Source organism: Gnatocerus cornutus, chromosome 7, assembly GCF_029298725.1.
Source record: "Gnatocerus cornutus isolate USDA-ARS CGAHR chromosome 7, icGnaCorn1.1, whole genome shotgun sequence".
In the NCBI taxonomy this organism is placed as follows: domain Eukaryota; kingdom Metazoa; phylum Arthropoda; class Insecta; order Coleoptera; family Tenebrionidae; genus Gnatocerus; species Gnatocerus cornutus.
The window spans coordinates 9,177,329-9,191,457 of NC_142239.1; the positions used below are offsets into that span (position 1 = coordinate 9,177,329).

At 27.2% G+C, this 14,129-nt stretch overlaps 1 protein-coding gene across 1 annotated transcript in view; it reads right to left on the bottom strand.

Moving 5' to 3' along the window:
• The window catches only part of LOC148170745 (pH-sensitive chloride channel 2-like), a 32,442-nt gene extending 19,168 nt beyond the window's left edge, over positions 1 to 13,274 (bottom strand). Inside the window, exon 1 of the mRNA XM_088041049.1 lies at positions 13,127 to 13,274. Coding sequence (XP_087897175.1) covers positions 13,127 to 13,200 — 74 coding nt within the window. The 5' untranslated portion in view covers positions 13,201 to 13,274. The remainder of the gene's footprint in view (positions 1 to 13,126) is intronic.
• Positions 13,275 to 14,129: the final 855 nt, after the last annotated feature.

Below are 14,129 nucleotides of genomic sequence, written 5' to 3' on the forward strand. Positions count from 1 at the left end.
TAACGTGCATTTAAGTAAATTGATCGAAGCAGTTGGCTTTGACAAAAGTAAACCGTTTGTTACAGTGTAAAATTTAAATTTCCCGCTAATGTCTGAAAACCGTCAACAATTTATCCAATTTGTCATTTGCTTCGTTTTTTAATTGTTTTTTATATTTTGTTTTTTGTTTTTTGTGTTTTCTAAAGTCCACAGCTCAAGATTCTTATCGTTTGACTCAGATTTAAGGATAGTTGTCAAATTTTCAACAAGTTGTCACTTCATCTGTCACTATACACTTTAAGAAAGAAAAATAGTTGAAAGTTTCCAACGCCTCCTACTTAAACGCACGATAAAACGTCTGATAAATGATTTTATGAAATTAAAAAAATGTTAACTAAACTAAATGGGTAAAAAGCAATTAAGTAATGAACTAAACATTAAACAAAACCTTAAATTTATGCCAGTCTTCAAAGAAGGCTGCATTTCATTTTTATAGGAGTCATAAGTCTTCTAAACATGCAGGTGGTTTACTTATAAAAACTGTTTTTTTTATAGTAATGAAATTAAACAGTTTTCTTTAACGTTCATTTATTTCCTCGTTCATTCTTATGATAAGAGGACAATAAACTCACATTTGTTTTATTGTATAGCAATACATTTCCTCCTTCAGAGTTGGCAACAATTTTATATTTTTTTATTAGAAATGGAGAAAATTTAAATCAAGAGCCAATATTTTGAGAATTATTTTACTTTATTTTATTTGATTTTCAATCTTATTTATGTGAATAATATAATTTATAAGTTAATGCCTTGTATTTGGCCTGTCAACAAAAAAAAGTAGCAATAGACCAGGGTCGATAATTTTTGAAACCAAAAAAAATCGTAGTAGAATGAAACCTATTGGAAAATGTTGAGAATATTACAAAAATGAAAGGAAAAATAAATTACGGTCGATTCGAGGTCGGGAAGTGGGAGAGGGTGGGTTTTTAAGGGTTAAAATCGGTTTATCCCGATTTCTGGCAAAACTACAAGTCTTATGGAAAAAAGTTAAATGGCAAAGTTGTAGGTAATAAAAAGATCTACAACTTTTGTATTTACACTTTTTACTCATAACCTCAAAATTCTCATGAAAAACTTAAAAAAACACGTTTTTGGTTTTTTATTTTTATCTTTTACAATTTTTTTTTTATGAAATTTGGTGAGAACTTACCTTTGCATATACCAAATACACAAGAATTTTTTGGATTTGAAAAATTCATTTTTTCTCCATATTTTTATTTAATACCGAAAAAGCACCCTAATTTTCAATCGAAAATTCACGCGTCAAAATATCAGCTTTTTTAAAGAAGTTGGTGGGCCTTTTATTTGTTGAAATTTCTACTTTCTGATAGTGTAATAAAAAATATACGTCACTATGGAAAATATTTTCAAAAAATTTAAAAAACGAAAAAACTCGAATCGAAAAATTATTTTTCTATCATTATGTACAATTTTGTGCTATTTATTAATATTAACACTGTAATTACTTATTTAGCGTATGATTCTATGTTACTTTGATAAACAAAAAAAATTTCAATCCATCAAACATTAAGATTGCAAAATAAAACATGGGAAAATGGTTGTTAAAAATATTCAAAATAGGATTTAAAGGGAATTTTATCTAAAAAATGAGGATGTTATAATTTTTTTTTCAGTAAAAAAGCAGGTTTATTACAGTTTTATTATATTTTTCTCATAAAAAAATCTCATACTATATAAATGTTCTTCGGAATATTTTTTAGTTCAATAATTTCTGTCTCTTTGATGGCATTCCTTCGTCGTTTTTCGATTCTAGCAATGAAATTTTGGGAGGTTTTTAGTCTTATTTATTAATTGTGCCAAATTACAAAATTATCGATCAAAAGAAACACATTTCGAAATTTAATTTTTTAAATTGATGGAACTAGAAATTTTTGAAAAAATATGTTAATGCTTGTAACTCTAACAATTTTAATGCCAAAGCAATCAAATTTGGCAAAGTTACTAACCATACGAAACTTTGAAGTCCTGCAGCAAAAGATACTGAATTTGAAAATTTTTTATAATTTTTTTCAATGGACCAAAAACCGTAAAAATTATTTATTAGGGGTTTTATCTCGGTCAGTTTTAACGCCAAACAATAAAATTTGAGGAAGTTACTAATTTAGATTTATTTATTAACTGTGCTAAATTGCAAAAATATAAACCAAGAAAGTCAAATTTTGGAATTTTTTATTTTGAAAAAGAACCAAAAATTTTTGGAAAAAATATATGAGTCTATTTTAATGACAAAACAATGAAATTTAGCAAGGCTATTATTTCAGATTTAATTACTAAATATGCCAAATTTCAAAATTATACAGCAAAAGGTACTAATTTTGGAAAATTTAATTTTTTGATTGAACCGAAATCTGAAAGAATTGTCTAATAAGGGCTGCATCTCTAACAATTTTAATGCCAAAGCAATCAAATTTGGCAAAATTACTTCTTTGAACTTAATTACTAAGTCTGCTAAATTTCAAAATTCTACAGCAAAACGTACCAATTTTGGCAAATTTAATTTTTTTTATTAAACCGTTAACTGTTTAAATTATATATGTATTAAGGGCTGTATTTTTAACAAACATGAAAATTGAGGAGATTTCAAATTTAGACGTACAGTAATTAATATACAATTAACTGCGAAAAAAATGCTATTACAGATCAAAAATGTCAAATTTTGGATTTTTTTATTTTGGAAATAAACTATAAACCTTTGGAAAAAATATGTTAAAACTGTAACTCTGTTAATTTAAATGCCATAGCAATCAAATTGTAGATGATTTATCAAATATACACATTATTAACTTAGTTGTTTGTTAATTATAGTAGTATCTTTTGATTGAAATTTTTTTTGTTAATCAATGTAACTTAGAATCATACGCTAAATGAGTAATTACAGTGTTAATATTAATAAATAGCTCAAAATTGTACATAATGGTAGAAAAATAATTTTTCGATTCGAGTTTTTTTCGTTTTTTAAGTTTTTTGAAAATATTTTCCATAGTGACGTATATTTTTTATTACACTACCAGAAAGTAGAGATTTCAACGAATAAAAAGCCCACCAACTTTTTAAAAAAGCTGATATTTTGACGCGTAAATTTTCGATTGAAAATTAGGGTGCTTTTTCGGTATTATATAAAAATGAGGAGAAAAAATAAATTTTTCAAATCCAAAAAATTCTTGTGTATTTGGTATATACAAAGGTAAGTTCTCACTAAATTTCATAAAAAAAAAAAATTGTAAAAAAAAAATAAAAAACCAAAAACGTGGTTTTTTGAGTTTTTCATGTGAATTTTGAGGTTATGAGAAAAAAGTGTAAATACAAAAGTTGTAGATCTTTTCATTACCTACAACTTTGCCATTTAACTTTTTTCCATAAGACTTGTAGTTTTGCCGGAAATTGAGATAAACCGATTTTAACCCTTAAAAACCCACCCTCTCCCACTTCCCGACCTCGAATCGACCGTAATTTATTTTTCCTTTTATTTTTGTAATATTCTCAACATTTTCCAATAAGTTTCATTCTACTACGATGTTATTGCACTTTTTACGCTTCGACACTGGTCTACAATGTCTTCTAATTAAACATTAATTTAAAAATAGTTCTTGGAATATTTATGACAAGTGTATCTGTCATTTTCCCTGCAGAAAATTTAACGACTTGCCAAGGAGCAATTTTAGAAATCACCAGAATTTGAAAGTGATATGAGTTAGATACCTGTAGTGGATACTTGTCAGCTGTGATTAATAGATGGCGCCACAAACAATTGTCAAGTTTGTTACTAATTGCAAAATTGTCTAAATAACAAAATTGACAGCTACTTCTGGTGTAACTGACAGTTATTAAGTTATAATTATTAATAAATATTGTAATTCATTTTAGTATCCATTCACAAAATATAGAAGTTACTTAAGTTGGCGAAAACAAAACATCCTAAAAGTGACAGTTTGCGAGAGTGGTAACTAAATTTTTAGTTTTTTGAATGGTAATAAATATAAATTTATCGCTTCATCGTATTCTTGCTTTACCACTGTTTCATTTAGCAAACGGCGCATTGCATAAATTTGAAGATAATGGATTGGTTTTCCCCAAAAAGTTATATTATTTATTCTTTACAAGAATTTACAGATGATTATCCGTGAAGTCATTACAAAGTTATGAGATTTATGACGTAACGCATTCATTCGTCGACTTTAGTGTCCAACCATTAATATTTAAAAAAACGTAAAAAAAGTTATTAGTCATTAGTGACATTTAAAGCACACATTTTTGTTACACCCTGTATAATGGTACCCTAGATATGCAAAATATTCTTTCTCACGAATCAGACTGTTAGAAAAAACTAACTCAATTCAATTAGACTAATTGATTAATGATACAGGGTGATTTTTAAAAAACGGCAGAAGTAGAATTTTACGATTTTTAAAATTTTAAAAACAAATTAAATGGCTTTTAATTTACTATATACTGATGCTTTTAGAATTTTTTCACCCACTTTTTTTTTCATAATTTGGAAGATATTAATTTTTTTGATTCAGAAATGTTCTACTTTTACAAAAAAATATTTTTTTTAAATTTCCAAAATTGAAAAAATTAGGCAATAAAAGTTAATAAAATCAAGGTGCGTGGTGTCAAATAAGAAATTGTCGTTATTGTAATGTCAAAAACCAGCAGATAACAGAAAAAACAAGTTTTTTTTTCAACAAGTTTTTTTTTTTGATTTATAATTATTGTTTTTTGTTATTAAAAATTTAAAAAAAAAGCTTTTTGACATTACAATAACGGCATTCTTTTATTTGACACCACGCACCTAGATTTTATTAACTTTTATTGTCTATTTTTTTTGAATTTTGATAATTTTTTTTGTAAAACTAGAACATTTTACACATTTCTGAATCACGAAAATTAATATTTTACAAAAAAAATATGGGTTCCAATTTAAAATAAGAAAGTTGAATTTAAAAGATGAAGACATTTAGAAACATTCTAAAATCATCAGGTAATAATAAATTAAAAGCCATTTAAATCATTTTTAAAATTTTTGAAATCGCTTCATAGATAAAAATTCTACAACGCTTGCCGTTTTTTTAAAATCACCCTGTATAATTTAAAGTTGACACCAAATGCCATTTGTTCCCGTTTAACTAAATATTTTGAAAACAGCGCAATACATTTTTAAATTATGATTTTACTAAATCGTCAAAAATTAAAAAAAAAACAAAAAAAATCAACAGTTTAATTTTTTTGGATAACCACAAATTTTAACATTTTCTATTGAATTCCGTAACTTTGTTAGTTTTAAGGTTACAGCAACGTAATTTTTAAGGATCTTTGGTTAGAAAGTGGACCAAAATTGAAAAAATTACAAGTAAAAATAGGGTTTTCAGAAATTTTAACTTATGGATTAAGCAGAACTTTTAAAATGTTCTATTAAGGCTGTTTGATACAATCACATTTTTTCTCAAATTTCTCAAATACAAAAAATAGAACTGATAATCTACAAATCTAGAAAGTCTAAAAAAAGAATCTAATAAAAGGGCCTAAGGAAAAAGTGTAAACAAAGAGTTTTGAGAAAAAGAGTCTAAGGAAGAAGTCTAAAGAGTCTAAAAACGTCTCAAAAAAGAGTATAGAAAGCGTCTAAAAAAAGGCTAAAGAAAAGGTCTAAGAAAAGGGCTTAAGAACATATAGTCTAAAGAAAGAGTTTATAGGAAGAGTTTAAAAGAAAAGTTAGGAGAAAGAGCTCAAAGATAAAGTCTAAAAAAAAAGTGTCTAAAGAGTCTAAAGAGTCTAAAGAGTCTAAAGAGTCTAAAGAGTCCAAAGAGTCTAAAGAGTCTAAAGAGTCTAAAGAGTCTAAAGAGTCTAAAGAGTCTAAAGAGTCTAAAGAGTCTAAAGAGTCTAAAGAGTCTAAAGAGTCTAAAGAGTCTAAAGAGTCTAAAGAGTCTAAAGAGTCTAAAGAGTTTAAAGAGTCTAAAGAGTCTAAAGAGTCTAAAGAGTCGGAAGAGCCTGAGGAGTCTGAAGAGTCTGAAGAGTGTGAAAAGTCTAAAGAGTCTAAAAAGCCTAAAGAGTTTAAAGAGTCTAAAGAATCAAAAGAAAGAATGTAAAATGTCTAAAAAAAGAGTTTTAAAAAACAGTTTAGAAAACGACTTTAGAAAAAGTCTAGGAAAAGAGTCTATAAAAAAAGTCTAAAGAAGGCAACTTAAGAAAAAATAAAAATAAAAAAGTCCAAGGAAAAGGTCTAAAGAAAGGGCCTACAAAAAGAACATAGTCTAAAAAATCAATTTAGAAAAAAAGTAAATTATGTAAAATTTAAATTTCCCGCCGTTGAAAACTGTCAACAAGTTATCCAATTTGTCATTCGCTTCGTTTTTAAATCGTTTTTTATATTTCGTTATTGCTTTTTCCGTTTTCTAAAAATTACCGCTTTTTGTTATAAAAAATTTGAAAAAAGATTGTCTTTTTTGTTATTTGCTGCTTTTTGACATTACAACAACGGCATTCTTTTATTTGACACTACGCATTGATTGATTTTATTAACTTTTATTGTCTATTTTCTAATTTTTTTGTAAAACTAGAACATTTTACACTGAATCACGAAAATTAATATCTTACAAAAAAAAAATATGAGTACCAATTTCAAATAAGAAAGTTGAATATCGCTTAAAATATACTAAGACATTTAGAAACATTCTAAAATCATCAGCTTGTAATAAATTAAAAGCCACTTAAATCATTTTTAAAATTTTTGAAATCGCTTCATAGATAAAAATTCTACAACGCTTGCCGATTTTTTAAAATCACCCTGTATAATTTAAAGTTGACACCAAATGCCATTTGTTCCCGTTTAACTAAATATTTTGAAAACAGCGCAATACATTTTTAAATTATGATTTTACTAAATTGTCGAAAATTAAAAAAAAACAAAAAAAATCAACCGTTTTAATTTTTTGGAAAACCACAAATTTTAACATTTTCTATTAAATTCTATAACTTTGTTAGTTTTAAGGCTACACCAACGTAATTTTCAAGGATCTTTGTCTTAGATGGGTTTATTAAGTGGACCAAAATTGAAAAATTTACAAGTAAAAGTAGGGTTTTCAGAAGTTTTAACTTATGGACTAAGCAGAACTTTTAAAATGTTCTATTAAGGCTGTTTGACACAATCCATTTTTTCTCAAATCTCTCAAATACAAAAAAAAACTGATAACCTACAAATTTAGAAAGTTTAAAGAAAGAATGTAATAAAAGGGCCTAAAGAAAAAGGGTAAACAAAGAATTTTGAGAAAAAGGGTCTAAGGAAGAAGTCTAAAGAGTCTAAAAAAGTCTCAAAAAAGAGTATAGAAAGCATCTAAAAAAAGGCTAAAGAAAAGGGCTTAAGAATATACAGTCTAAAAAAAGAGTTTATAGGAGGAGTTTAAAAGAAATGTTAAGAAAAAGAGCTCAAAGATAAAGTCTAAAAAAAAGGTGTAAAGTGTCTAAAGAGTCTAAAGAGTCTAGAGAGTCTAAAGAGTCGGAAGAGCCTGAAGAGCCTGAAGAGTCTGAAGAGTCTAAAGAGTCTAAAGAGTCTAAAAAGTCTAAAGAGTTTAAAGAGTCTAAAGAATCTAAAGAAAGAATGTAAAATTTCTAAAGAAAGAGTTTTAAAAAAGAGTTTAGAAAAAGACTTTAGAAAAAAGTCTAGGAAAAGAGTCTATAGAAAAAGTCTAAAGAAGGCAACTTAAGAAAAAGTAAAAATAAAAAAGTCTATGGAAAAGGTCTAAAGAAAGGGCCTACAAAAAGAACATAGTCTAAAAAAACAATTTAGAAAAAAAGGAAAAATATGTAAAATTTAGATTTCCCGCTGTTGAAAAGTGTCAACAAGTTATCCAATTTGTCATTCGCTTCGTTTTTTAATCGTTTTTTATATTTCGTTATTGCTTTTTGCGTTTTCTTTTTACACTGAATCACGAAAATTAATATCTTACGAAAAAAGAAAATGAGTACCAATTTCAAATAAGAAAGTTGAATATCGTCTAAAATATACTAAGACATTTAGAAACATTCTAAAATCATCAGCTTGTAGTAAATTAAAAGCCATTTAAATCATTTTTTAAATTTTTGAAATCGCTTCATAAATAAAAATTCTACAACACCTGCCGTTTTTTCAAAATCACCCTGTATAATTTAAAGTTGACGCCAAATGCCATTTGTTCCCGTTTAACTAAATATTTTGAAAACAGCGCAATAAATTTTTAAATTATGATTTTACTAAATTGTCGAAAATTAAAAAAAAAATCAACCGTTTTAATTTTTTGGAAAACCACAAATTTTAACATTTTCTATTAAATTCTATAACTTTGTTAGTTTTAAGGCTACACCAACGTAATTTTCAAGAATCTTTGTCTTAGATGGGTTTATTAAGTGGACCAAAATTGAAAAATTTACAAGTAAAAATAGGGTTTTCAGAAGTTTTAACTTATGGACTAAGCAGAACTTTTAAAATGTTCTATTAAGGCTGTTTGACACAATCACATTTTTTCTCAAATTTCTCAAATACAAAAAATAGAACTGATAATCTACAAATCTAGAAAGTCTAAAGAAAGAATCTAATAAAAGGGGCTAAGGAAAAAGTGTAAACAAAGAGTTTTGAGAAAAAGAGTCTAAAGAAGAAGTCTAAAGAGTCTAAAAACGTCTCAAAAAAGAGTATAGAAAGCGTCTAAAAAAAGGCTAAAGAAAAGGTCTAAGAAAAGGGCTTAAGCACATATAGTCTAAAGAAAGAGTTTATAGGAAGAGTTTAAAAGAAAAGTTAGGAGAAAGAGCTCAAAGATAAAGTGTGTAAAGTGTCTAAAGAGTCTAAAGAGTCTAAAGAGTCTAAAGAGTCTAAAGAGTCTAAAGAGTCTAAAGAGTCTAAAGAGTCTAAAGAGTCTAAAGAGTCTAAAGAGACTAAAGAATCTAAAGAATCTAAACAGTCTAAAGAGTCTAAAGAGTCTAAAGAGTCAGAAGAGCCTGAAGAGTCTGAAGAGTGTGAAGAGTCTAAAGAGTCTAAAAAGCCTAAAGAGTTTAAAAAGTCTAAAGAATCTAAAGAAAGAATGTAAAATGTCTAAAAAAAGAGTTTTAAAAAAGAGTTTAGAAAACGACTTTAAAAGAAGTCTAGGAAAAGAGTCTATAGAAAAAGTCTAAAGAAGACGACTTAAGAAAGAGTAAAAATAAAAAAGTCCAAGGAAAAGGTCTAAAGAAAGGGCCTACAAAAAGAACATAGTCTAAAAAAACAATTTAGAAAAAAAGTAAAATATGTAAAATTTAAATTTCCCGCCGTTGAAAAGTGTCAACAAGTTATCCAATTTGTCATTCGCTTCGTTTTTAAATCGTTTTTTATATTTCGTTATTGCTTTTTGCGTTTTCTAAAAATTATTGTTTTTTGTTATTAAAAATTTGAAAAAAGATTGTCTTTTCTGTTATTTGCTGCTTTTTGACATTACAATAACGGCATTCTTTTATTTGACACTACGCACCTTGATTTGATTAACTTTTATTGTCTATTTTCTATTTTTTTTGTAGAACTGGAACATTTTACACTGAATCACGAAAATTAATATCTTACAAAAAAAATATGAGTGCCAATTTCAAATAAGAAAGTTGAATATCGTCTAAAATATACTAAGACATTTAGAAACATTCTAAAATCATCAGCTTGTAGTAAATTAAAAGCCATTTAAATCATTTTTTAAAATTTTGAAATCGGTTCATAAATAAAAATTCTACAACGCCTGCCGTTTTTTAAAAATCACCCTGTATAATTTAAAGTTGACGCCAAATGCCATTTGTTCCCGTTTAACTAAATATTTTGAAAACAGCGCAATACATTTTTAAATTATGATTTTACTAAATTGTCGAAAATTAAAAAAAAAACAAAAAAAATCAACCGTTTTAATTTTTTGGAAAACCACAAATTTTAACATTTTCTATTAAATTCTATAACTTTGTTAGTTTTAAGGCTACACCAACGTAATTTTCAAGGATCTTTGTCTTAGATGGGTTTATTAAGTGCAACAAAATTGAAAAATTTACAACTATAAATAGGGTTTTCAGAAATTTTAACTTTTGGACAGAGAAATTCTAAAAGGTTCTATTAAAGGGGGAAATAAAATAATAAAATAATAATAATAATAAATAAAATAAAAATAAAATTTCTAGACGCAAAGTTTTCAAGAAGGATTACTTTATAGTATTAGAATAGCAAATGAACTGGTAAGCAATTAAAAAAAAATTGCCTTGACTTTGTTTTTTTGGTACTTTTTAAACGTGTTTTTCTCAAATCGATTTTTTTTGACCTTGCGTACACTCTAGATTGAAAAGTTTTTGCCCAATCGTTTTGAAAATTGGCAGGTACTTTCTTTATAGTATTGCGCTCTGTAATGAACCTAAAATCGGAATATTATCATTATTTTTTTTTTACGAAAAAATGTTAAAAAAAATGGTAAAAATCATGCATTTTTGTATTGATCTCTGTAAAAAATGAAACTTTCAATTTTTTTTGATAGAATTTAGGTTCATGTAGAAGAGAGACATACAAGGTGTTTATAAATGTTTCTAGCATCAAGCGTGGCTTTGGAATTCCTGTCGTACACTATTTTGCCGCTTTGTTTTCATAGTAAATATAACTATCAGGAAAATTATTCATAATCTTACTTGCTTCAATGACGTTTTAATTACGGTTTTGTGCCCAAGTTTTGGATTTTCAGGTTTTAAACTACAACTGGAACAGTTTATTTCTCAAAACTTACTTTGCTTCATGTTTGAGGTTAACTGCAAATGTCAGTTGACAAATCGAAAACCACATTTGTAAAGAGCGGCAAATTTCTTTGACGTTTCATAGCCACCCTTGATGCTAGAAACATTTATAAACACCTTGTATAATAAGAATAAATTCTAATGCAGTTTGATTTCTAATGAAAATTGCGGCCTCCAGGATGTGCGCAAATTGCCGAATCTGATGGGGACCTGCAATATGGTGTAGCTAATATCTTCGGTGTTTTTCAAAGAAATACTTCAAAAATTTTAGTATACAGTATGTCCCCGGATTGAGTTCACAAGAGGGGAAAAAAACGTTATTTTTCATTTTACAGAAAAATGACAAAGGAATAATATTTTTTGCTTAATTTAAAATAAATAAATCTTTAATTAAAACTTTAATATTATCAAGCTGTGTTCTGGAAATCGAAAAAAACAAAAAATAACGAAGAACTTTTTTATTTTAATTTAGCAAAAAATGTCAAAGGAATGAAATTTGTTCCTTAACTCAAACCAATTTCTACTATTTGATTGACCCATTACCTGTTTTAGCACATATTTCAATTCTAACTCGTATTTTTTTCGACTGTTTCGAATTTTCTCAATTATTTTTTCCAATTTTTTAATACTTACACATTATTAGGGAAATTTTTCTTTAATCTTTAACGCACTATTTGATTTTGTGAATCCACAGCCTGCTATTATTTGAATACGATTACAAAATTTAATAAATAAAAATAATGATAAAATTAATTTTAAGAGTACAAACTAATAATTTTGAAATTTTAATTGCAGATTTATCTGTTTTGAAATAAGCAAAAAATGTTATTCCTTTGTCATTTTTTTGTAAAATGAAAAATAAACTTTTTTTCCCTCTTGTGAACTCAATCCGGGGACATACTGTATACTTGAATATAAATGTGTATAAAATATTGTCAAACTTTCAATAAATTATATTCTATTGTTATACTGTAAAAAAAATCATGAAAATCAATGAGAAAACGCTGTCCTAACCCTATTTCCCCCTTAAGACTGTTTGAGACGATCACATTTCTTCTCAAATTTTCACAAATAATAATTTGAGAATTTTTCTGGCAAATTAACGTTTAAGATTGATCACAAAACGAATGCAGAAAAATGTTTCCTGTTTGCTAACCTCCAAAATCAGCGGTTTGGACGTTTATTCTCTTCATTTGGCGCATTGTTACTGCGCAGAATTGTGAAATTATTTGTAAATTTTTATTTGTAAAAATTTGAGAAAAAATGTGATCGCGCAAAAAAATAGTATAAAATAGTGTGAAAAAAATAATAATAATAATTTTCCACATCTACATTACAAATTTCATATAAGATTTGGTGACTAATGTAATATAATAAACACGCAGTGAAAGAATATGAATAAACGAGTACAAATCAATGCCAATGTCAAAAGTGTAAAGGCATGAAAGTCAGTGTCAAGAATGTTATGGTGATTCTACAATGCCGCATTTACAAAAAATAGCATAAAATAACATTAATAACACTTCTAAAAATAACACTAATTGTCACACATTTTATTATAATTTCTTCAGCTCTATTTTATGTGTTAGAATTTTCTCATTACAATATAATAAATTTCGAGCTCCAAACAACAATGATTAGACATCACATGATCAAAATTACTACAAACTAGAAAGTCGAACTACAAATAATTCTGTCTAGTCTTGACCTAAAAATTTTAATTGCATCGCTATTTGAGAAAGGGATTAGTGCGTATAAATCCTATTAATCCACGATTTAATCTCTTCTTAATTCTTTTTCCGTCGTGCAAACATGCAAAAAGCGCTACTAAGTGTTAACCAATTTAAACTGTTTCTGATTTTTTAATTATTATTAAGTACATTGTTAATTTTCATCAATTTTTTGTTAAATTTGTCTTATCCTTCACCTATTTATCTCCAAATGAATATTTATCACCGGGTTTTAAATATTCAAAGATTTTATAAAAATTTCAAATTTAGTGCTCATTATTAAAACTCAATTACTGATGTATTAAAAGTAAATTTTGTAATTTTACCATTAAGATTTTCTTTATGATTAACAAGAATACCTAATTATGACCGACAAATTTTTTTTTTCTTGGTTTTATTAATATTTAGCGGAATTTTCGCCATTGGGAAATCGTGTGAGATTTACGACTCATTAGTTTAAAAGAAACGTGCAAATGATTAGTCATCTCAAAGTGCACTAAAATTGCTTCTAAGAAAGAACAAAAGGGACATTTTTCACACTACTTTGAAAAAACTGGCGAAAAAAGTGAAAATAAAAAATCTTTATTTACCTCGTTCTCTGCGTGTCTGCAACTTGTCCAAAAACAGCCCCAAAAAGCAAACACCCGGCGAAAACCTTTTCCATTTTCCGATGCACAAATCTCAGTGATTCAAAACAATAAACTAAGATAATTCAAGGTTAATCAGACTTTTATACCCCGTTATCACGGCCGCTTGAATATATAAACTTTATATTTATGCAGACCACAATCAAATGTACGAACAATCCGCACCGTACGTACTAACCTTACGTTTTTCAGTGGTACTTGAATAATATTGACTTTAAATGAGGCTTAATTGCATGCCCCCAAAACGTTGACAGAATTCTGTGTGATTTATGTTGATAGGAATCGGAAGTGATTAATAAAAAAAGTCCAGAATTTTTGCTTATCGGCTATCTAATTGTGCTTTAAATAAAAATAAATAAGCAGGGGTTTAGATTTTCTCAACAATTCGTTATAAAACGAGGCAATAAAACTTTAGAGTTTATTAAATACAAAATCATTAAGAGCCATTTAAGGCATTTTTTTTAAGACTCCAAATTTCAATTTATTTTCGTTGACTGGAAATAAAAACAGTTTTTCTAGGTGAGAATCGAAAGAAAACATCAAAATCTACCATTGTACAGTTTCGTTTAAATTCTTTTAAAATTGTTTAATAAAAAATCCGATAAATTCGTGCAGATTTCTGCTGTTTTCTTGCAATTCAGCCGTTGAATCTTGATAAAAATTGATGGTTTTATAGATTTCGAGCTGTTCTTTGCGAATTCAAGCCAGAAAAGTGCAAAAATCAGCGAGAAATTGTCGTTTTGCATCGAAATAAACGGATTTCTCTAAGAAATCTGATGAATTTGTGGAGATTTCTGCTGTTTTCTTGCAATTCAACCGTTAAATCTCGATAAAAATTGATTGTTTTATAGATTTTAAGCTGTTCGTTGCGAATTCAAGAAGAAAACTGCAAAAATCAGCGAGAAATCGTCGTTTTGCATCGAAATAAGCGGATTTCTCTAAGAAA